A 25,213-nucleotide genomic window follows, 5' to 3' on the forward strand; every position below is an offset into this window, starting at 1 on the left:
CTTAAAAAAGAGTGTGATTTGAAAATTAATAACAAGGAGGAAATCTGTGAACAGATCTCCCTGAATGAGCACAGCATACGGAGATCACTGTTTCCCATGTGAATACTCAAAAAAGATGATTCATGCTGTATACATCAGTCAGTCTCTTTCTCCAGCCACCCATTCTTGCCCAATGGCCTCATGAACAAAGTAGCCATGTTAGCAGGGATGAAGGTTATGCATGGGCCCAGCAACATAGATGAACATTCACTAAGGCCAATCTGCCAGCTTCATAGAAAAACACTGAGCTCCCAAAATAGCGCCACTCCTGAGGGTGGCAAGCAGCAGAGGTGGAGTCAGGGCCCTGGGGAGTAGAAGGTTATCCAGTTATCCGGTGACAGGTTGATTATTTTAGACTACTTTCATCACAGAAGGGAAGCTGTTTTGTCTATTCTCACTGGAACAGATACTCGCTATAGACATAGATTTGTCTTCTATGTCCACAATGCTATGCCAAAACCTCCACTGGTGGACTTAGAGAATACATTTTCGCCATGATGGTATTTCTTCTTAGTATTCCACACAGCACTGCTTCTAAGCAACAAACTCATTTTATAGCCAATGAAGAATGAAAACAAGCTCATGCTTGGAGAATTCACCAGTCTCACTATATCCCCCAATACTCTGAAGCTGCTGTCTTGATAAAATAATCTTTATAAGATTCTGTTTTGATGCCAGCTGGGTGACAACACCTTGCAGACCTGGGGTAACATCTTTACTTTAAATTAGTGACTAAGATACGGTGATATTTATCCTGTAACCAGAATTCACAGGTCCAGGAATCAAGAAATAGAAATGGGAATAGCTATTCTTACTATTATTCTTAGTGATCCACTGGTGAACATTTTTTTTCTAGTCCCTATAACTTTGAGTTCTGCTGGTCTAGAAGTCTTAGTGCCTATGGAGAAATGCTTCCACCTGGTGTCACAGTAATGGTCCATTAAACGGCTAGTTGAGACTGCTTCATGGCAGTGAATCAATAGGCAAAAAAGGAGGTTACCATACTGGCTGGGGTGACTGATCCTGACTATCAAGGGAAAACTGGGTTGCTATTACATAATGTCTGTAAGGAGGAGTATATCTAAAATGCAGGGGATCCTCTGGGGCACTTCTTCGTACTCCCATGTCCTATGAGATAAGGCAATGGAAAACCGTAATAACCCAATACAGGCAAAACTTCTGATGGCCCAGACTCCTCAGGAATGAAAGATTGGGTTACTTCACCAGGCAAAGAACAATAATCAGCTGAAGTGTTTGCTGAGAGCAAAGGAGATATGGAATCAGTAGTTGAAGGAGGTAATTACAAATACCACCTACAACCACATGACTAGTTGCAGAAACAAGGCCTATAATACTGATGAATATTTCTTCCTTATTTTGCTGTAAATATACTTGTATATGTATTAACCAATTCTTTTTTTTTTCTTTTTATTTCCCTTCCCATTTCCCTATCATTCAACATCAAAGTATGAACATTAGCTAACTCTTTACGTTAATATTGAAGTTACAGGGAATAAGAAGGAGAGACTGAGAATGAGCATCACCTAAAAAGATGGATGAAGAGACTTTTGTATCATGTTAAGCTAAAGACTCTGCTATTACATTTATCTTAAGTACGGTTAAGAGAAGTGTGGCTAAATCTCACACTTAAAATGATGGCCAACCTGACAAGGGGTGGGTTATAATGACTTCTAATGTGTTAATTTAGCTAAACTGGGACTCTGTTTCCCAAAATTCCCTTTTCTCCACTGTCCTAGGCTAATATCAGTCACAAGAGAAATTTGCACAGGACTGAGAAGGCTGAAATGAAAACAGTAACCATTTATACGCTCTGAAGGTTAGTGCAGGGCCAGTCACAGCAGCACTCAGGCTTGACATAGCTGATGTGCCGGCATGTCTCACGGAGCTCCTCCAGCTCCCGCTGGACCACTTGCTTCGGCTGCTCTGAATTTTGGTCCAGATGCATGGGCAACTCTCCAATGAAGGGCACCAGCTTACCCTCCAGGTCAGCCATCTTAGAAGACAGAAGGCAGTGAAAGACACGAGTTCCAGCTTGTCCTCGCAGGTTCTAATTTGCTTTTCTCCCCCATGTCACATTCATCTTTCCCTCCTGACTGCTGGCCCTGAGGATATCAGACTCTTAATACCAGACTCTGAAGCAGCAACTACACACAGAATGCTTAACCAGCTTCCACAATTGTATAAGTATAATCCCTTAGTAAAAGCTTTTATATCACTTATAGAATTCTGCTTCCCTGACTAAATTCTGATGTGATAAATTAAATTGCAGTGTTCTTACTTCTAAAAGGTAATTGAACATGAGATTGTATTTCTAATTTAAGTCACTATTATGTAAACCTGACCAAGGTGAAGTTAATTCCTCTGAATAAAAAAAATACCTATCAAGCATACTTTAAGAAAGATGAAGAAAATATCTTTCCTTAAAGGGAAGCAGGACAAACAGAGAATTAGAACTTCTCAGCTCTCAACTGTAATCCTGACACTTTTGGAGGCCAAGGCAGGCAGACTGCTTGAGCCCCGGGAGTTTGAGACCAGCCTGGGCAACATGGCAAAACTCTGTCTCTATAAAAAATACAAAAATTAGCCGGGTGTGGTGGCTCACACCTGTAGTCCCAGCTACTCAAGGGGCTGAGATGGGAGGAGCACTTGAGCGTGGGCAGTCTAGGCTGCAGTGAGCCATGTTCCCATCACTGCACTCCAGTCTGGGCAACAGAGCAAGACCTTGTCTCAAGAAAAAAACAAAACAAAACTTATCCTAACTCTATTTCTAGCTCATCAAGCTATTATCCATCATTTCTAAGGAGGAAAAATAAAAGTATTATGATTCAGAAAACACAACAGTAGAAGAATACAATATTCCAGCATACACAATGACAGTATGAAAATTATCTTCAAGCTGTAAATCTCTGACTTAAGACTTGCCTTTATATGTGGGTTTGGTGAAATTAATGCAGCCTCGAGAGAGATTCCATTAGCATGTTTAAAGCAGTAATCATTTCAAGTACATTTGTACTCAGTCTCAAGAATGAATGTATTAAAATAAAGAAAATGGTAAGCATGGGGAAAAGGCAAGCCCAAAGAACATGAATTTAGTTGTATCATCACTGTGGGGTGAGAGAAATAGATCCTGATCAGCGACTGTGAATTTTCTCATCATTTTGGTTTTTGATTCCTTGCTTCTTTGATACCATTACTGAACACCTGTTATTACAAAAGCATATTATATAAACCTATTTATGTAAACCCAACAAGCATCGAACCAGGTGTGTATTATCTTTGTTTTACAAATAAGGAGACACGTCCAATGTAACACACTTTGTAAAAGGCTGAGCTAGGGATAAACCCCAGGAATATCCTGTCTACAAAGTTTGTGCTCTTAAACATTATGTAACATGGCAAATATGTCCATTCCCACTGAGGACATCTATGTCACTGAACAACTCTCCTCTTCTGCACTTGCTCTGATTCCCTGCTCATCAAGCCACCTGCAGATTAATTCAGCTTCACAGTGGCTTTCTTACACTTAAAACAAGCATTCCAGTAAAATAGAAAGTCATACCTCATGTTGTAAACGTAATACTTTTTCTTGGTATAAAAAGGAATAAATCCATGACTTAAAATACAGAAATTTAAAAAATGAAACCATGCATAATTCAGGAACCCTGAGACGCACTTAAAACTGGCAAATTTACTTCTTCCAAGCTTTAATTAAATGGAATAATGAACAGCAGCATCAGCAGCTAGCGTTTCTACTAGGTGCCAGGTACTATTCTAAGGGCACTGTATGTGTTTAATTAAACAAAACAACAACTGAATAAGGTACACATTTTTGTTCCATTTTACATGTAAAGAAAATGGAAGGTATAAGGAAGTTAAGTGGCTTCCCAAGGTCATATCTAATAAATGCTAGAGCTAGGATTTGAACCCAAGAACTCTAGCTTCAAAGCATGGGCTCTTAACCAAGAAATTACACTGCCTCTACATCTGAATTGTGGTATGCAAAGGGCAACTGCCCCTATTCCCACATAAACAAAGCTGAGGGCAGAGATAGAGGAGGCAGACAGGGAGTGGCTGAGCCTGTATTTTAATTATAGCGGCACTTCTCCCTAAGATGCTCCCTTACACCCCAAAAAGCTATTCTGGGAGGGCTTTCACTACTGCTTGCCAGGAGATATTACAAGCTGGTAATAAAAGAGCTACCTAAATTATCTAAAAATACTGTGTTAAATTCTTTTCCAAACTTACTAGTTCTTTCATTCTCACAAGTACAAAAACATTACAGCAAACTCATGCCAGAAATTACAATAGGTGTTTGTTCTTTATTTATTATGTGTTCGTTTTTTTTTTTCTGAGATGGAGTCTCACTGTCACCCAGGATGGAGTGTCAGCTCACTGCAGCCTCTGGCTCACAGCAGCCTCTGCTCCCAGGTTCAAGCCATTCTCCTGCCTCAGCCTCCCAAGTAGCTGGGATTACAGGTGCCCGCCACCATGCCCACTAATTTTTGTATTTTTAGTAGAAGCGGAATTTCACCATATTGGCTGGACTGGTCTCAAACTCCTGACCTCAAGTGATCTGCCTGTCTTGGTCTCCCAAAGTACTGGGATTACAGGCATGAGCCACTATATCCAGCCAGATGTTTGTTCTCTAAATCATTACATTTTATTTAATTTAACACTCTAGTAGTCAGAGCGTTATTCAAAGACCTTCAGTTCAGTTATATTTAGTAAATCTAACAAAATCCAGTAATTGTTTCCTAATACAAGCTAATAATCATATCAAATTAAGTTTTTGAAGTCAATTAAAATTTTCATTAACTTTAACTTATGAACATGAACCTCTCTCCGATATACTTCAGATATTCACCAAAAAGTGATCAGAATTTAAAAAGCAAACACCGTATCTATTTAGCATCACCTCATATTCTTAACTTCAATATTTCCAAGGAATAAGTGAGTCTTAATCGTATATAATTTCTAAACATCCACTGAGTTGCTACTATGTGCACAGCACTGTGCTAAAGTTTTGTAGGAAGAAGAATGTATTTTATTGACTATTCTTGCTGTTTTTAATCTACCACAGCAAGCAATTCTGCAAAGTGCAAGCACCACTGTTTGCTTCATACAGGCATCAGTAATAGTGTGCTTGGTGTCAAGGAGTTTGCAGCATTATGTGTGGGACAGGCTTAAGAAAATCACAGTACAGCTTGACAGTACTGTCACAAATTACACACAAAGCAGAATTAGCAACTGATAAATACTCAATCCTGGCAGAAAGGGAAGTAGAGTCCCTCATTGACGTACTCTTTCCTCTCCTTGTTTTTCTCCCCTCCTGGAAAGGGAGGTAGAAAGGAAAGGTGGAAGTGATCAACCAACCTGGTTCTAACCTTTTCTATTCAAGACTTTCTTCCATAGGATGTTCTTTGGGCACTGGTAGTTAACAACTCACTAGTAAGCCAATTCCACTGGTTTAAACAGTGGCTACTGGTACATACTTTACTTCCTTCTAGTTTTTGGTACTTAGGCAGTACAGAAAGAATCTAGAGTGACCAGAAGGGTCAATGGCATGTTTTAGTAGTGCTATTCAGTTAATAAATAGTTTCTATAGAGAAAAGTACACACGTACTTTAGGTAAGTAGGTATCAAAGTGAGATGTACTAGTAAGAGCCATGAGGAAAGAAGGCTAATGACTTGATCCAAGACAAACTAGCTTATCCATAGCTTTTTGCTTTCTATTCCTATAGTTGCTTTTCATCATTAAAAACAGGTTGGAAACTATCTTTACAAAGTAATAATATCCCTCCTTAAGGAACTGATGAGATAGTAATAGAAAGATAAATCTAACCCAGAACAGAGCAGTAGCTAAATAATCTTTCCCTTTAGTTCAACTATATTCATTATTGACTAAAATCACACAGACCAATCACCATTAAAGAACAATGATATTGGGAGGCTGAGGCGGGTGGATCACGAGGTCAAGAGATTGAGACCATCCTGGTCAACATGGTGAAACCCTGTCTCTACTAAAAATACAAAAAGTTAGCTGCACGTGGTGGCGCGTGCCTGTAATCCCAGCTACTCAGGAGGCTGAGGCAGGAGAATTGCCTGAACCCAGGAGGTGGAGGTTGCGGTGAGCCGAGATCGCGCCATTGCACTCCAGCCTGGGTAACAAGAGCGAAATTCCGTCTCAAAAAAAAAAAAAAAAGAACAATGATATATCAGTCCCCTCATGTGCTAAATCCTTCTCCTAGCCCCTTTTTATCGTCCTATTCTTCTGCCCTAAATCTAGAGAAACTTTACTTTCTAGTCTACTAAGTGATTGTTCTATGGTTACTATGGGCATCTGTAACCATACTCCTCAAATACATACCACCACAGTGAAAAATGTGTGGGATTTCCTTATGAAATGTGAATCTTTTCTTAACGTGTTAAAGAAAAAATTATTCTGATATTTGTTAAAATTGTAAGGAAAACTTTACTCAAGACTATTGTAATAGGGATATTACAATAGGGAAGAGAGACAAGCTCAACTCTAAATATATCAAAGACGGCTTGGGATTTACAGGCAAGGAGCAGAGTAACAGGGTCAGTAGATGGAAAAGTACTTAAAGGAGACATCAAGGGTAAGGGGGTTCTTGCAGATAATAGGGCAAGGAGTCAGACATCAAAGGTCGGGGGTGAAGAACTCAATCAGCTCTCAGGGAGGTCAGATATCACGCGTGATATCTCACCAGATTGACTTAGCAAGATTCTTTGCTAATTCTGAGTTGTGCAGGCCTAGTAAGGACAGGAAGGACACAGAGGGCCAAGTTTAAGGCCTAGTTGAGAACAGGGCTCTGAGCTGCCTAACTAAAGTTTGTTTAGTCTTTGTCACTAGCACTGGCATCTTCCCTTTACCAAACTTTTCTCTAAATACCCTATTAAAAGAGCTTTCAGGCTGGGTGTGGTGGCTCATGCCTGTAATTTCAGTCATTTGGGAGGCAGAGGTAGGTGGCTTGCTTGTGCCCAGGAGTTTGCAACCAGCCTGGGCCACATGGCGAAACTCCTGTCTCTACAAAAAAATACAAAAATTAGCCAGGCATGGTGGCAAGCACCTATAGTCCCACTTACTCAGGAGGCTGAGGCAGATGGATAGATTGAGCACAGAAGGCCAAGACTACAGTGAGCTGTGATCACACTAATGCACTCTAGCCTGAACAAGACCCTGTCTCAAAAAAAAAAAAACCATGAGAAAGCAGCCCATTGAATTTAAAAACTGGAGTGTTTCTAAAGCATGCAGGTACACGGAAAATATTTAATACAAATCTTCATCAAGTTGACACTCCACCTAAATCCTCCAAGAGCTTCTGCAGCCTCCAGGACTGGTTCTTGCTACTGTGTGCAAGGCCCTGCCTACCCACCAGCCAGGTAATAAGAGACGAAATGCTGCCCTCCTCAGGGCAATGCTTTCCTCTTCTCCACTTCACATTCAGGGCCTTTGTGCAAATGCACCTTCGCCCAGAACGCCCTCCTCTTTCCACCAAGTCATCTTTCCACAGAGCCACTAGGTGAAGGAGTACTTATCATTCAAGCCTTATTTCAAAGGCTTTCTTGAGCACCTGGCCCCACCTCTCTTTCCTTCTTTACTCTGTGTTCTAATCAGCTGGATGACAAGGAACTATAACTCTCTACTGTACTTGTTTGTCTCTATGTCTATCTCCCACTTCAGGCTGAGTCACTCCAGAGCAGGGAACAGGTTTCATTTGTCTTTGTATCCCTATCATCTCCAATTGTGATGAGGCGAACAGAAAAGGAAATAAAAGCAAACCCTCTTTTCAAATTGTGAAAGCAGCACTGCTGAAGCTTCTAATTTGTTTACTACCTGTACTAACCTGTACAAAAGAGTATTAAATAACACTTTCTCAGGAGAAATATTCAGCCTATAACAAAAGGTACTGTCTCAGTCTGTTCTCTGTTGCTGTAACAGAATATGGAAGACAGTAACTTATAATAAACAAATTTTTCTAGCTCATGATTCTGTAGGCTGGGAAGTCCAATATCAAAGGGCTGGCATCTGGTGATGGCCTTCAGCCTGCATCATCCCATGGTGGAAAGGCAGAAGGGTAGAAGGGTAAGCAAGTGTGCAAAAGAGAAAAGCAATATTGGCAGTGCTTGCTTTATTAACAGCCCACTATTGAGATAACTAATCTGCTACTGAGAAAATGTAAATCCGTTCATGAGGGCTCTGACCTGATGCCCCAATCATCTCTTATTAGGCCCCATCTCCCACCGCTGTTGCATTGGGTATTAAGTTTCCAACATACACACTTTTGGGAGGCACATTCACACCACAGCAGGCACCATATGGTAAACTCTTTTTTCTGTTGCCATCTCCCTTCCCGCATTATTGTTAACCACATAAATTTAAGAGAAGGGAGGGGAAGAACATGACATTCTTCTTTTATCCCTTTCTTCTATCTTATACCTATAACAACCACATGCATGTACCTTATTACCTACAGAAAACTTCCTGGTGTTTTCTACTGTTGTCACCACCTACAAAAGGACTGACTTATCACTTCTTCCATCCTACTTTCTAAAATAGAACAATCAACTATAATTGTGTTTTCATTTTCATCATAAGATGAGGTTAATTGCAATGTAATCATCATCATCACATAAATCAGTGTTTTTCAAAACCTAGCCAGTGGATATCTGTGTACGAATTACCTAAGGAACCCAGCAGAAGACAAGAAATAACTAAGATCAGAGCTGAACTGAAGGAGATAGAGACACAAAAAACCCTTCAAAAAAATCAATAAATCCAAGAGCTGGTTTTTTGAAAAGATCAACAAAATAGACAAACCACTAGCCAGATTGATTAAAAAGAAAAGAGAGAACAACCAAATAGATGCAATAAAAAATGACAAAGGGGAAATCACCACAGATTCCACAGAAATTCAAACCATCATCAGAATATTACAAACAACTCTATGCACAGAAACTAGTAAATCTGGAAGAAATGGATAAATTCCTGGACACCTATGTCCTCCCAAGCCTAAACCAGGAGGAAGCTGAAACTATGAATAGACCAATAACAAGGTCAGAAGTCGAGGCAGCAATTAAGAGCCTACCACACAAAAAAAGCCCAGGTCCAGATGGGTTCACAGCCGAATTCTATCAGACACACAAAGAGGAGCTAATACCATTCCTTCTGAAATTATTCCAAATAATCCAAAAAGAGGGAATACTTCCCAAATCATTTTATGAGACCAACATCATCCTGATACCAAAACCCGGCAGAGACCCAACAAGAAAAGAAAATTTCAGGCCAATATCCATGATGAACATAGATGCAAAAACCTTCAATAAAATATTGGCAAGCCGATTGCAACAGCATATCAAAAAACTTATCCATCATGATCAAGTAGGATTCATCCCGGGGATGCAAGGATGGTTCAACATACGCAAGTCTATAAATGTAATTCACCACATAAACAGAACCAAAAACAAAAACCACATAATTATCTCAATTGATGCAGAGAAGGCATATGACAAAATACAACAGCGCTTTATGCTAAAAACCCTCATCGGTATCGATGGAACGTATCTCAAAGTAATAAAAGCTATTTACGACAAACCAACAGCCAATATCATACTGAATGGGCAAAAACTGGAAGCATTCCCTTTGAAATCCGGCACTAGACAAGGATGCCCTCTTTCACCACTCCTATTCAATATAGTACTGGAAGTTCTAGCCAGAGCAATCAGGCAAGAAAAAGAAATAAAGGGTATTCAAACAGGAAAGGTGGAAGCCAAATTGTCTCTATTTGCAGATGACATGATAGTATACCTAGAAGACCCCATCGCCTCAGCCCAAAAACTCCTGAAACTGATAAGCAACTTCAGCAAAGTCTCAGGATATAAAATCAATGTGCAAAAATCACAAGCATTGCTATACACCATAGCAGACTTAAAGAAAGCCAAATCAAGAACGAACTGCCATTCACAATTGCTACAAAAAAAATAAAATACCTTGGATTACAACTCACAAAAAACGTAAGGGACCTCTTCAAGGAGAACTACAAACCACTGCTCAACGAAATCAGAGAGGACATAAACAGATGGGAAACATTCCATGTTCATGGTTAGGAAGAATCAATATAGTGAAAATGGCCATACTGCCCAAAGTAATTTACAGAATCAACGCTATCCCCATCAAGCTACCATTGACTTTCTTCACAGAACTGGAAAAAACCACCATGAACTTCATATGGAACCAAAAGAGAGCCCACATAGCCAAGTCAATTCTAAGCAAAAAGAACACAGCAGGGGGTATCACACTACCGGATTTCAAACTATACTACAAGGCTACAGTAATCAAAACAGCATGGTACTGGTACCAAAACAGAGATATAGACCAATGGAACAGAACAGAGGCATCGGAGGCAACACAACATATCTACAACCATACAATCTTTGATAAACCTAACAAAAACAAGCAATGGGGAAAGGATTCCCTGTTTAATAAATGGTGTTGGGAAAACTGGCTAGCCATGTGCAGAAAGCAGAAACTGGACCCCTTCCTGACACCTTACACTAAAATTAACTCCAGATGGATTGAAGACTTAAACATAAGACCTGGCACCATAAAAACCCTAGAAGAAAATCTAGGCAAAACCATCCAGGACATAGGAGTAGGCAAGGACTTCATGAACAAAACACCAAAAGCACTGGCAACAAAAGCCAAAATAGACAAATGGGACCTAATCAAACTCCACAGCTTCTGCATGGCAAAAGAAACAGTCACTAGAGTGAATCGGCAACCAACAGAATGGGAAAAAATTTTTGCTGTTTACCCATCTGACAAAGGGCTGATATCCAGAATTTACAAAGAACTCAAACAGATTTACAGGAAAAAAACAAACAAGCCCATTCAAAATTGGGCAAAGGATATGAACAGACACTTTACAAAAGAAGACATATATGAGGCCAACAATCATATGAAAAAATGCTCATCGTCACTGGTCATCAGAGAGATGCAAATCAAAACCACATTGAGATACCATCTCACACCAGTTAGAATGGCGTTAAAAAATCTGGAGACAACAGATGCTGGAGAGGATGTGGAGAAAAAGGAACACTTTTACACTGTTGGTGGGAGTGTAAATTAGTCCAACCATTGTGGAAGACAGTGTGGCGATTCCTCAAGGCCTTAGAAATAGAAATTCCATTTGACCCAGCAATCCCATTACTGGGTATATAAACAAAGGACTATAAATCGTTCTGCTATAAGGACACATGCACATGAATGTTCTTTGCGGCACTATTTACAATAGCAAAGACCTGGAACCAACCCAAATGCCCATTGATGATAGACTGGACTGGGAAAATGTGGCACATATACACCATGGAATATTATGCAGCAATCAGAAATGATGAGTTTGTGTCATTTGTAGGGACATGGATGAATCTGGAGAACATCATTCTCAGCAAACTGACACAAGAACAGAAAATGAAATACCGCATATTCTCACTCATAGGCGGGTGATGAAAAATGAGAACACATGGACACAGGGAGGGGAGTACTAAACACTGGGGTCTATTGGGGGGAAAAGGGGAGGGCCAGCGGGTGGGGAAGCTGGGGAGGGATAGCCTGGGGAGAAATGTCAAATGTGGGTGAAGGGGAGAAAGGAAGCAAAACACACTGCCATGTGTGTACCTATGCAACTGTCTTGCATGTTCTGCACATGTACCCCAAAACCTAAAATGCAATAAAAAATTTAAAAGAATTACCTAAGGGTTAGGAGAAAAAGAGATTCCTAGACCCCACCTGAGAAAACTGAGCAAGAACAGAATGGGAAGGAGCAGGAGTTAGGAAATGCAAATTTGAAACAGTCTCCTCAGGTGGTTCATAAACTCACTGTATTTGAGAATAAATAAATAAAACAGACCTTGGTTTTATTTAAATTGGTTTATTAAATTGTTGAGTAGAAAAAAATATGCTAAACACTATTCTAGGTAATAAAGGATATACAGAAGTAATGTTGAAAGTGGACCACAGCCGCAAAATATTTTCAATTTAGGTAGAAAGTAAAAGTGTATGTGAAAAGTATTTAAACAGAACAATTAGAGAACAATGCTAAACTCTGTGGCATAGAATGGCCTCTAAACTACAGTCCAAGGTAATTTTAGCTTTAAAATGTTTTAGTATGGACTCCCCTCCATAGGAATACTAATAAATTACATATGAATTACTTTATAAATACTTTATGCATATTAAAAAGTGTAGTATAAAAAAATTTTGAAACTACATTAAATTCTGATGGTACAAAGTTTTCAGTGATTAGTAAAACATTAATGATATACAATACAAATGAATGTTTCTTGATTTTGTAAATGCCGGCTTAACAATTTGTGATAGAGAACCGAAGGATTGATTTTTAAGTCCAGTTTATGCTGCTACTTGATTTCAATGACTGTCATGGCTAAAGACAGCACCTCACACAAACTGAAGTAGTGGACAGCTGGTTGCACTTACTTAATTACGATGCTCATATTTCAATCTATTCACCAATTATATAAAAGTTCTGTTAGTAGACCTCCACTTTGCCTGAGCTATTCTTGAAAATTAATCACTCTAACAATTGTAACAAATGATTTCAAAAATCTAGCAAATTTTCAAATGAAAGATTTATAAACAGAAAATTATGCACATTTTAAAGTACACAGATATGAGAATTTCAGAAATGACACATGGTTTAGGAACATAAGTATGGAAATTTACATAAGTATGGAACATAAGTATGGAAATCCCATAAGTATGTAAATTTCTGAAGACCCATTTACAAAAAGCTTATTTCAGAATTTCTATAGTGCAGTAGGCATAATATTATAAGGGGTCCTCCAAAATAGTACATATTTTTTAAATACATTACTGAACTAGAAGAGAATAAGAGAGACATCCAAGGGCAAAACAAAAACAAGTAAACAAGCATAAAAAAAACAAATCAACAAACAACAGCTAAAGTAACCACAAAAACCTGAGTTACCCTGGAGTCAAATACTAAGCCTCCGTCTCACTACAGGGTTACAGATCTGAACCCACAACTCCAAGTATCCCTACAGGAGACTAAAGTGCCCCAGGTCAGTAGGGGATCCCAGCAGAAGCAAACCCAATCCCTCTCTAAAGGAAGCATCCTCAATTTAGGCCCGCAAATTTCACAGAAGTACCAATCAGGCAAAGAAGAGATCACCATCAAATACCAGCACATTCCATAAGAAACAAACACAGTGAATGAGAATTAGCAGAAAGCAACAATAAATCTAACTAACTAGGGACTTCCGGTAATGGAATTACCAGAAACAGGATGCAAATTACTATATATTAAATGTTCAAGGAAATGAAGATGAAACCATAAAAATAAGCAAGGTCAACAGTCTACTTAAAAAGGCAGACTAGCTTAAGAGAAAAATCTTAAAACTTTTAGAAATTAAAAATATTATAAAAGAAATAAAAAATTCAACAGATGGGGAAAAAGAAGAATGGAGCATGCATCCAATGCTCTGATTTTTAGGGGATTACCAGAGGGACTAGTTTTAGATGCTGATAGAACCCAGCTTACACTAGATGTCACTACAAAAAAATCAGTGAAACACATAGGAATACAGCAAGAGAGGATAAGAGGGACAAAAAACCTTCAAGACAGAAAACAGTTAACAAAATGGCAATAGTAAGTCCTTCCCTATCACTAATTGCACCAAATGTAGATGGATTAAACACTGTAATCAAAAGACAGAGTTGTTGAATGGATTAAAACCATAAGATCTAACTATACGTTGTGTACAAGAGATTCACTTTAGACTTAAGGACACAAACAGGCTAAAAACTAAAGGATGAAATAACCAAAAGAGAGCAGAGGTAGCCAAACTTATGTCAGATAAAACATACCTTATGTCAAAAACTGTCACAAGAGACAAAGAAGAACATTACATAATAATAAATGGGTCAATTCATGAGGAAGCTACAACAATTATAAATAAATACACACCCAACATCAGAGCAGAAGCAAACACTGACAGAACTGAAGGCAGAAACAGACAGCAGCACAACAATAGAAGATTTCAATACCCTACATTCAATAATGATAGACTATCTAGATAGAAGATCGACAAGGAGACAGAGGACCTGAAGAACCCTATAGAACAAATTGACCTAATGGACATACAGACATACAGAGCATTCCACCCAATAGCGGCACGATATACATTCTTCTCAAGCACACACAGAACATTCTCCAGGACAGATAACAAAAATAAAACAAAGCAAAACTTACAGGATGCAGCAAAAGCAGTACTAAGATGGAAGTTTAGCGTGACTTCACTTTAAAAATGCCTAAATTAAAGAATAAGAAGATGGGCATGGTGTCTCATGCCTGTAATCCCAGTACTTTGGGAGCCCAAGGTGGGCAGATCACCTGAGATCAAGAGTTTTAGACCAGCCTGGCCAAAATGGTGAAACGCTGTCTCTTCTAAAAATAGAAAAATTAGTCATGTATAGTGGCGGGTGCCTGTAATCCCAGCTATTCAGGAGGCTGAGGCAGGAGAATCACTTGAACCCAGGAAGCTAGGGCTGCAATCAGCTGAGGTTGCGCCACAGCTCTCCAGCCTGGATCAAAGAGCAAAACTGCATCTCAAAACAGAGAGAGAGAGAGAGAGAGAGAGAGAGAGAGAGAGAGAGAGAGAGAGAGAGAGAAAGACCTCAAATAACCTAACTCAACATTGCAAGTACTAGGGAAAGAAGAACAAATTAAGCCAAAAATTAGCAGAAAAAAGGAAATAATAAAGATTAGAGCAGAAATAACAAAACAGTGAATACAAGAACAACAGAAAAAAAAATCAAGAAAGACTTGGTTTTTTTGAAAAGATCAACCAATTTGACAAACCTTTGACTAAGAAAAAATGACAGGACTCAAATACATAAAATCAGAAATGAAAGAGGAAATATTACAACTGATGCCACAGAAATTAAAAGCAGATAAGAAACCACCATGAATAAGTATATTCCAACAAAGCAGATCACATAGAAGAAAAGTATAGATTCCTAGAAACAGATAGGTTACTGTAATGGTTAATTTTATGTATCAACTTGACTGGGCTGAGGAATGCTTAGATCGCTGGCAAAATATTATTTTGGGGTATATCCAAGAGGGTTTTCCCAGGAGAGGTTTGCATTTTGATCAGCAACTGAACAAAGCACATACCTTCATCAGGGTGGGCAAGCATCATTCAATCCACTGAGAGCACGAATGGAATATAGAGAAAGAAAAAGGAAAAATTGATTTCTCTCTTCTTAAGCTGGGATATCCATCTTATCCTGCTCTCAGGCATTATAGCTACTGGTTCTTGGGCCTTCAGACAGAGACAGAATTGCATCACTGGTTTTCCTGGTTCTCCCACTTGCAGATGAAATACTGTGAGATTTCTTGGCCTCCATAATCACATGAATCAACTCCCATAATAAATCTTCTCATATATCTATGAAATATCCTATTAGTACTGTTTTTCTGGAGAACCCTAATAAACTTACAAAAACTAAATTGTGAAAAAACAGAGCATCTAAACAAGCTATAACTAGTAATCAAAAGCCTTCCAACAACGATAAGCCCAAGACCAGATGGCTTCGCTGGTGAATTCTACAAAACATTTAAAGAAGATAATTAAAACCAACCCTTTTCAAACTCTTCCCCAAAAAGAAGAGAACAGAATACTTCATAACTCATTTCATAAGGCCGGCATGACAACGACAAAAAAGAAAACTACAAGTCAATATCCCTAAAGCATATCAATATAAAAATCCTCAGGGAAAAAAAAACCCTAGCAATTCAAATTCAATAGCACATTAGAAGGATCACATACCATGCCCAAGAGGGAATTATCCCTGAGATACAAGGATGGCTCAACATACAAAAATCAATGTGATATACACCACATTAATAGAAGGAAAATTAAAAGTGCCTGATCATCTCAATAGATGCTGAGAAAGCATTTGACAAAATTCAATACCCTTTCATGATTAAAAACACCACTCAACAAAATAAGAATAGAACAAAATTACCTCAACATAATAAAGACCATATATAAAGCCCACAACTAATATAACACTTAGTGATAGAAAACAAAGGTTTCCCTTTAAGACCAAGAACAAGACAAGGATGCCCATTCTTGCCACTTCTATTTAACACGGTATTAGAAGTTCTAGGCAGAGCAGTCAAACAAGAAATAAATAAATAAAAGGTATACAAATCAGAAAGAAGTAAAATTATCACTGTTTGTAGATGAGATTATCTTACATGCAGAAAACCCTAAGGATTCCAAACACCAAAAAAAAAAAAAAAAAAAGAACTGCTAGAAATAATAAACAAATTCAACAGTTTCAGGCTACAAAAGCAATGTACAAAAGTCAGTTACATTTATTTGCACTAACCAAGAACTATCCTAATGGCATTTTTTACAGAAACAAAAAAAGTTCTAAAATTCATATGGAACCATAAAGAACCGTGAATGCCCTAAACAACCTTTAGAAAGAAGAAAAAAGCTAGAAGCCTCACACTTCCTGGCTTCAAAACATATTACACTGTGGTAATCAAAATAGTATAGTACCAGCTTAAAGACAGAGATATACACTAAGAACAGAATAGAGAGCTCAGAAATGAACCCATGCATATACAGCCAAATGATTTTCAACATGGATGCCAAAACTTAATCGGAAAAGGGCAATCTTTTCAACAAATGGTTGAAATGGATATAGACATGCAAAAGAATGACACTGGACCCTCATTTTATATCATACACAAATACTATCTCAAAAGAGATTAAAGGTTTTTATTTAAGACCTGAATTATAAAACTCCTAGAAGAAAACATAGGAGAAGAGCTTCATGATATTGGTCTTGACAAAGATTTCTGGTATATGACATTAAAAGCATAGGCAACAAAAGCAAAAATGGACAATCAGGATTAAATCAAACTAAAAAGCTTCTGCACATCAAAGAAAACAACAGAGTAAAAAAGCACACCACAGATTGAGCAAAACTATAAGCGAATTTGATTTTAAATGTGCAAAGGAGTTGAAAAGACATTTCTCTAAAGAAGACATGCAAATGGCCACTGGGTATATAAAAAGATGGTGAACATCACAAATCATCTGAGAAATGCAAATCAAAATCACAATAAGATATTCACTTTACACCTGTTAGGATGGTGTAAAGTGAATTTTAAAAACCATAAAACCAAATTAAACGAAAATAGAAGATAAATGTTGGCGAGGATGTACAGAAATTGCAACCCCTGTGTACAGCTGGTGAAACGTAAGGTGCTGCAGCTACTGTGAAAAACAATGTGAAGTCTCCTCATAAAATTAAAAGTAGTTACCATTTGACCCAGCAGAACTACCATATGACCCGGCAATAGAACTAATACGCAATACCATTTGACCCAGAAGAACTACCATATGACCCGGCAATAGAACTAATACGCAATCCATTTCTGAATGTTTATCCCAAAAACTAAAATCAGAATCCCAAAGAGATCTTTGCACTCCCATATTTACTACAGTATTATTTGTAAGAGCCAAGAAGTAGAAACAACCCATCAGCAGATACATGGATAAAAAACAAGGTGCATAATACAACGGAATATTATTCAGCTATAAAAAAGAAGGAAATCCTGTCTAATGCTACGACATGGATTAACCTTAAGGGCATTGTGCTAAAGTAAAATAAGCCAGTTACAGAGGATAAATGCTACATTATTTCATTTGTGTGAGGTATTTAAAGTAGTCAAACTCATCAAAGCAGAAAGTAAGACTGGTGGTTGCCAGGGTCCGGAGAGAAAGGGAAATAGGGAGTTGCTATTCAATATGTATACAGTTCCAGTCACACAAGATGAAACATTTCTAGAGATGTGCTGTACAAAATTGTCCCTATGTATGAAACTGGAAGTCATTATGTTAAGTGAAATAATCCAAGTACAGAAACACAAATATGTTCTCACTCATATGTGGGAGCTAAAACAGCAGATCTTATGTATTAATAGATCTAATACATGTCATAAAATTAAATAAAAAACAAATGTGAAAAATAAAAAAATTAACTGCCACCTTACTACCACTAAAATCCATTCCTTCCCTGCCAAAAATACTATACTGTATACTGACAAATTTGTTACAAAAGCATATCTGATGTGTGCTTTTTACCACAATGAAAAATAAAATTCAACAGATAGGTTAACAGGGTTATAAACAGCTGAAGAAAGATCTAAACGTATATGGTAACTATAATATAGATTATACTAAAGGTTAGAGTACAGAGAAACAACGAAATAGGAGGAGGAAAAAAATGAATGACAGGTTAAACATGAAGGATAGAACAATAAATTTTAGCACATCTAACCAGAGTGCCAGAAACACTATATAGAACAGAATTAAGGTAGCATTCAAAGACATATCGGTTGGTACATTTCTGTAACGGATTAAACATGAATCCACAGAAGATAGACAGAACGATTCACATATCAAATAGCAGACGACTCCTGAACAGAAATAATGTAAATCAACAGACAATGGAATACCAGCTTCTGAGTGGTCAAAGAAATGAAACTGTCAACCTAGAGTTAGAGACTAAGCAAAGCTATCTTTTAAGATTTAGGACAAAATACGTCTTCAGATCTAAGAAGTTCATGACTAACAATCCTTCACAAAACAACTTCCGAAGATATTCATCAGGAAAAGAGAAAATGACCCCCAAAGGAAACAATGAGATGGAAGAAGAAAAATAACAACAACAATAATAATAATAACATCTTTAAAATCATGTGTCTAATTCTACAGACCTGGGTTTGAAAAAAAAAAAAAAGACAACGTAATAATAGCATGTAGGTCAGAAGTGAAGTGACAGACATTAAATACATTCTTCTCCCAATGTGTTGCTCCGAATGCCCACTCTAGAGACCACTGATGTGGTGCATACATCCACCACTGTTCAGCTACAACAAACAGCAATATTAGCTGCAAGCATTTCAGAAGTCTTGTTACAACAATGAGACAAGCCATAAAGGATTTGTAAGTTTGATATGAAGGACAAGTCCAGGGCACTCTAGACAGGAAACAGTAAAGGTTCAGAAGTAGTGCTAAGGATGGTATACCCTGTTCTTCCTCTAATAAAGTATCTTATATCATTTCATAAGCTCTTCTAAAATCTTCTTTTTTCTTTTTTTTCTTTTTTTTAACAGGGTCTCACTCTGTCACCAGGGCTGGAGTACAGTGGTATGATCTTGGCTCACTGAAGCCTTGACCTCCTGGGCTCAAGCAACCCTCCCACCTCAGCCTCCATAGTAGCTGTGATTGACTACAGGCACATACCACCATGCCCAACAAATTTTTCTATTTTTAGTGGAGACAAGGTTTCTCCATGTTGCCCACGCTGGTCTCGAATTCCTGGGTTCAAGCAATCCTCCCACCTCAGCCCCACAAAGTGCTGGGATTAGAGGCATGAGCCACTCTTCTAAAATCTTTAAGACACAAACAAAACAAAAGAAAACAAACAACAACAACAACAACAAAACACTTTCTAGAAGTAATAGCATGAGTAGAGCAATAGTGGAACATGACAGAGATTCATTATTAACATTTAGGTCAGTAAATTTTCTCTCTGAAGGCTTCATTCAGTCTCTCAGGTTGTGATATGTAATGTCTACCCTCACCAACGTCACTAACATATTTTGATGATAAATGAAAAAATTCAAAGGGGGTGTTACAGCCCTGATTTCCTATACATTATTACTAGTCACTGTGCTGGGCACTAGCAATACAGACTAAGGGACACAAAGTCAGGCAATTAGAATGCTATACGATAGGTACTGTGACGTGTGAAGGATGCACAGGACACTGAGCAAATCCAAGGGTAGTGGTGAAGGTATGCTTTCCTCTCGCTTCTTCCCGCCATTAACAATGATTCTCACAGGACAAACTACAGATGGCAACTGATCACAGTAGGTAGTCATTACAGTCACCACCACGAATTTCAGTATGTTACAAGATTCAACATCAAGAGTCTTTCATTATTAAAGACTTTTTAATCAAACTGAATTCAATTTTAAAACATCCCAAGTAGTCAAAAAAGTTTTCTTAATACCAATCAAAATTTCATCACAGAAAGTTAGGCTGAGCACTTTGACCCATTAAAAACTAGCATAATCAGAGTTTTTCCAAAATACCAAAAATGTTTTTCCTGTTTCATTAAAAAACATGTAAGAGTAATGGTAATATATTATCTATATCCATGGTGGAATTATCCAAATAAAATCTAACTAAAGATAAAAAAGAAATATTTTTTATTCTTTTTCTGGACTTACTGTTTATAATCTAAAATCAAACACATTTTGTATAGATCCTATTATCAGCAACATGTACTTTTCTACTTTATTACAAAGTGTTTATTGCCTTAAAAGTTAATCATTGGTTGTCCTGTTGTATTTAGCCCATTGAGGCCTATTAACAAGGCATACACAATCATCTAAGAAAATACTCCTGAAAAAGTACACACAGACTGTTCTCAGAGAAAAGCAATTCTTTCTCATTTTACTATATATAGTAGTAGTATATAAGAGATCAGTGCTCTAATATTCCCTTTTGGGGTTTTTAATTTATCCTGAATATTCGTGACACTGAGAGTGATATATATTCCCAAGGAAACAAAATCCAAGTATGTTTTTTACATTAACTGCAAATGACAACGAAATACCAAGATGGTGTTTTAAATTACTGTATTTGTTGATTTTAATTTCTAAGGATAATAAAATGTTTTTAGTTAGCATCCTTGATAATATACCAAAAACCCTTAGAACTCTTTAATAGTCATGAATATAAAAGTTTCATAACTATTTTTTAAAATATGTCATGTAATTGAAAATGACTACAAATAAACATACATTTTGGCTGCCATACTGGCATTAATGTATCAGCTAACAAGCAGGTTTGTTACTGTATTTCATCAATGAGAAGTAAAAATGGATGATGCCATTTACTACCAACTAGAGATTAGAGAGTCACTGGTGTTTTAATAGCCATCAGTGGTGGCCTCACTGATAAACACCAATCACACCTATAAACCAATTTAGCCCCATTTACACAACATCTTCTACGATACATTATTTGTTTGGGATTCTATCTCTTCTGTAAGCTCCTTGCAGGGAGAAACCTTATCTTAAATACTACTATATTCTCTTCCCAACGCTTTACCTCAAAAATGAACATGCTGGGTGCATACTTGTTAATTGACAGCTGTGGTATAATAGATATTTGCCACAGCAATTAGGAGAAAATAAAGATGTGGGTAAAGTAAGCTAAATGGAGACATCATTATGTACAATACGGTAAGGCACAAGACTGTAAAGCGACTTTGAAATAACATGTCCAGAAACAGCAAATCAGCTTACACAGCATAATCATTTTCAGAAGGTACTCACAACAAAATTTATCATACTACTATTGCTTAGCTTTAAAATCCTTTTTTTGTATGTTCTTACATGAGAAGCTGCATTTTGTACTATTGCTTCATGCATATTCCAATAATTATATCTCATGTCTTTATAAAATACCTTATTCATACAAGAGAAGAGCTATACTATTCAAAATCTAAAAGAAAATAAAAACAATGTATTTTTCTACTCCTCCTGGGTTAACACATACAGTGATTTGCTAATAAAAACAAAGGTTATCATCTGTCTTACTTTTCATTCACACTCCTGAATGACACGCATTTTTTTAGAGTTCCTACTAGAAAAATTCTGTGCCAACTTGGCTTTAAAACCAACTTAAACCAAAATATCCATCTTTTGCTCTGACCTTGTTCATTCTCTCAATCAAAATTATGTATCAATTGTATTTTCTAAAATAGTTATGATGCAAATGAAGTTCTAATTTATGTGTAATCAGTGTAGGCAGCAGCCTTACACTATCTTTCCCATTTTAAATGCACGGCGCTAGAGGACAAAAGCATACTCTGAAACATCTTCACAGGTCCTCTAACAATGGTCTCTTGCTAGAAATTATTCTATCTTTGTATAATGATATTAAATCTCTATGCTTCCCTCCTAAGATGAAATCATCTGTTTATACCCCCTCCAACAACTCAGAAGTGAGCCTGTATTCATTCTCTCATGCCTTTTGTCTAAGAACACCAAAGCACTTCATTATTTTATTTTACCAACCCCATGAAATCCGTGGTACATCAAAAGCTGGGGGGCTGATGAGATAACTAGACAGAGCTCTGGACAGCTGACCAAACTTAGTACCCATCTAGGTCCTTAAATCAGTCAGAAAATCAGCCAAGACCTATTTACAGGTCTCGAGTGATTTAAACAAAAACAAGAAATCCTTCCCACAAAGGAACTTGTATGTGCGCACACACGCACATACACACAGACACACGCGCGCGCGCGCACACACACAACTGTACTTTTCAGAGGGTGGAAATACAACGGGTCTTGTTCTTTTCGTTTTTCAAGAGTTTACACGCCAGGGACATCTTGATAACAACTCCTGAGGGCAAGCTGATCAAAGACACAGAAATCCTTCCTTCAAAGATATGCACCTTGTGACATTCCGAGGAGGAGGAGAGATATTTAAAGTAAAACCTGCCCTGAATCGTTATCACTGACTTAAGGAAGAGATTAACAAGCCCTTGGCTTCATGTGGCTTTTTTACATTTTGCTGTAACCCCAGGGCCACAGATGCTGTCGGTGAAATTCTCCTACTCATCTCTGCTAAGAGTGTCACAGCAGTATAAAGTGACACACACAAACACGCACACCTCTCCACTTCCATCCCCATCCTTCTCCCTTTGGTGCCGATGACCCAAAATGTGGACACAATGTGACAAAAAGCAAAGTCATGGGGCAATGCGGGGGGAGGAGGGGAGGGTGCAAAGGATTGAAAGATGCAGAAAAGCAAGTGTGAGAGGTAGCTGGCTCCGCTGCCATCGTAAAGCACACGTTCATTCGGGTGGGGGCACAGAATGCAGAGCGGAAAGAAAGCGATCCTGACTGCCCGCTCCGCCGTCCCACTCTGCCTCTCTGCCCTCCATCACCCCCTGCGCTCCCGGAGGACCACCTCCGAGCCAGGGGGCGCCACTCACGGTTCCCCACCCTCAGCCCTGGAGGGGAAAGCAGCGAAATGGGGTTGGAATGAATAGGGCTGAGCAGTGGGTGAGGGTCGTGCCGGGTTCCAGAGGGAGACCCTGCCGCGGGAGGCCGCGCGGAAGCACGGGAGCGGCCCGGGAGCGGGGGAAGTGGGCACCAGAAGAGGGTCTCCCCCCGCCGCTCCCGAGGGAGGCTCCGCTTACTCACGTTTTCCGTGTCCCGCTCGTTCACCGTCGGCAATGGCGTCCGGGCCGACATTTTGTGCGGGCAGCGGGGTCTGGCCGGGGTCTCGCCGGCCGGGCTGGGGTGCGGGCCCCGGGGGCGACAGGAAAGGGGTGCGGACGCGAGCACAAGGCCGCGGGCGGTGCAACAAGCGGCCCCGGCGCGGGAGAGAGGGAAGGGAACGCGGAGGAGGAGGAGGGGGAGCCGCTTCCCGCGGCGGCGCCGCCGGGGGACGCGGGCAGTGACGAGGGCGGGCTCCGGGCGGGCGAGGCGGTTGCCGGGCGCCGGCGGGGAGGCGAGGATGGCAGGACGCGGCGCCGAGGGGTGGGAGGCGGGGAAGGGGAGCCGGGAGGCAGCGGCGAGCCCCGCTAGGCTGTCCGGGCCATGGGTGAAGGTGAACCCGGTGCCTCAAATCACTGCCCGGCTCGTCCCAGCGAGCGCGCCTCGGCGTCGGGAACCGCGGCCCTGACAGCGTCGCCCGCGCCGCGCCCCGCTCCCCGCCTCAGGTGTGCGGCGCCGCCCGGCCCGGCCACATCCACGCGCGCGGGACCCAGCGGCGGCGGCGACCTAGCCCCGGGCGCGAAGGTCTCGGCTCGGTCCGCGCGGCCACCGCCACCGCCACCGCCACCGCCACCGCCGCCGCCGCGCCTCACTCAAGAGGAGCGGCCCGAGCCGGCTGCGCGCGGAGCGGCGGGCGCGGCACGCAGCGCCCAGAGGCACTTGGCGGCCGCCGCCGGGTGGGCGGGCGCCAGCCGAGGGGGCCTCTCCATTCATTCCCTCATTAGGGATGCGGGGCCGCCTCCGCCTCCTCCTCCGCCTCCTCCTCCTCCTCCTCCCGCGCTCTCCGGCCGGCTTGTTCTGTGTTTATTTTTGTTTCGTGCCCCACCCGCAGAGTTTACGGTCGTCTACGAGCCTCTGCTGCTTTTATTTGTATTCGTGTTTGGTTTTTGCCGGGCTGAGGCGACACAGAGCTGGAGTGATGAAGTGGCTTTTTGTTGTTGTTGCTTCCATCGGAGCTCTGGGTTGCATCCCACGCTGGATCCCACCCCCCTTCGCTCCGACCTCGGGGCTTTGACCCTTCTTAAATCCTACTCCTCCTCCCCCGTTTCCGCGCTTTCTCAGTACCAGTCCCCGCCCGAGCCTTCTGTCTGCCACCTTCTCTAGGGAGCCGTTGGGTGCAGGGTCACCCTCAGACTTTGGCAAAGAGCACAAAAGCCCCTAGGAGCGCCCGCAGCCCAGGGGGGCGGCTGGAGACTCGGCGCAAGTGGGTCTCAGGCACCGACGGGGCGGCTTCTTCAGGAATGGGGCGGGAGGAAGACGTCTCGCTCTGGGGGGGCCCCGCAGCACCCCTGGAGTGGGTGAGACCCGCGAGGCACAACATCTACACTGGCTGATCGTCACTTCCTGGGACACAAGGAAGTGTCACTTAGAGGAGCCTGTTTAGGAGGGTGGAGAGCTGTGTCTGATTTGGGCCCTGTCCTCCCTCTTCCAGGTGGCTTCCTCACGCTTCCACCCACCTGCCTGCTGACATCCTGCGGGCACCGCGTCGCTAGTGCATTGTCCGGGACCCATTCGCCTTTTATAAGCAAGGCTCCTTTTTTCCCTATGTCTTTGAGAGCTTACATTTTGCGCATTCAGCCTCTAGGACGACACGCTTATCATTTCTCTGTTCTTCTTCACAACATTTCTTTTTCACTTTCTTTCATGGATGGGCAGGAAGACAAAAGGAGTGATAGATAGGAGCAGATAATTCATGT

General features: G+C 40.3%; 1 protein-coding gene across 18 annotated transcripts in view; it reads right to left on the minus strand.

Moving 5' to 3' along the window:
• Positions 1-24,161, minus strand: part of MARK1 (microtubule affinity regulating kinase 1) — a 137,489-nt gene extending 113,328 nt beyond the window's left edge. For 17 of the 18 annotated variants that reach the window (XM_035280847.3, XM_035280844.3, XM_035280843.3 and 14 more), the window contains exon 1: positions 23,442-24,161. In XM_035280847.3, the coding sequence (XP_035136738.1) occupies positions 23,442-23,492 (51 nt within the window). In that variant the 5' untranslated portion in view covers positions 23,493-24,161. The remainder of the gene's footprint in view (positions 1-23,441) is intronic. The other variant, XM_035280840.3, reaches the window with a different exon arrangement.
• Between the last annotated feature and the right edge of the window lie 1,052 nt (positions 24,162-25,213).

This window comes from Callithrix jacchus, chromosome 19 (genome assembly GCF_049354715.1).
Source record: "Callithrix jacchus isolate 240 chromosome 19, calJac240_pri, whole genome shotgun sequence".
Taxonomy (NCBI): domain Eukaryota; kingdom Metazoa; phylum Chordata; class Mammalia; order Primates; family Cebidae; genus Callithrix; species Callithrix jacchus.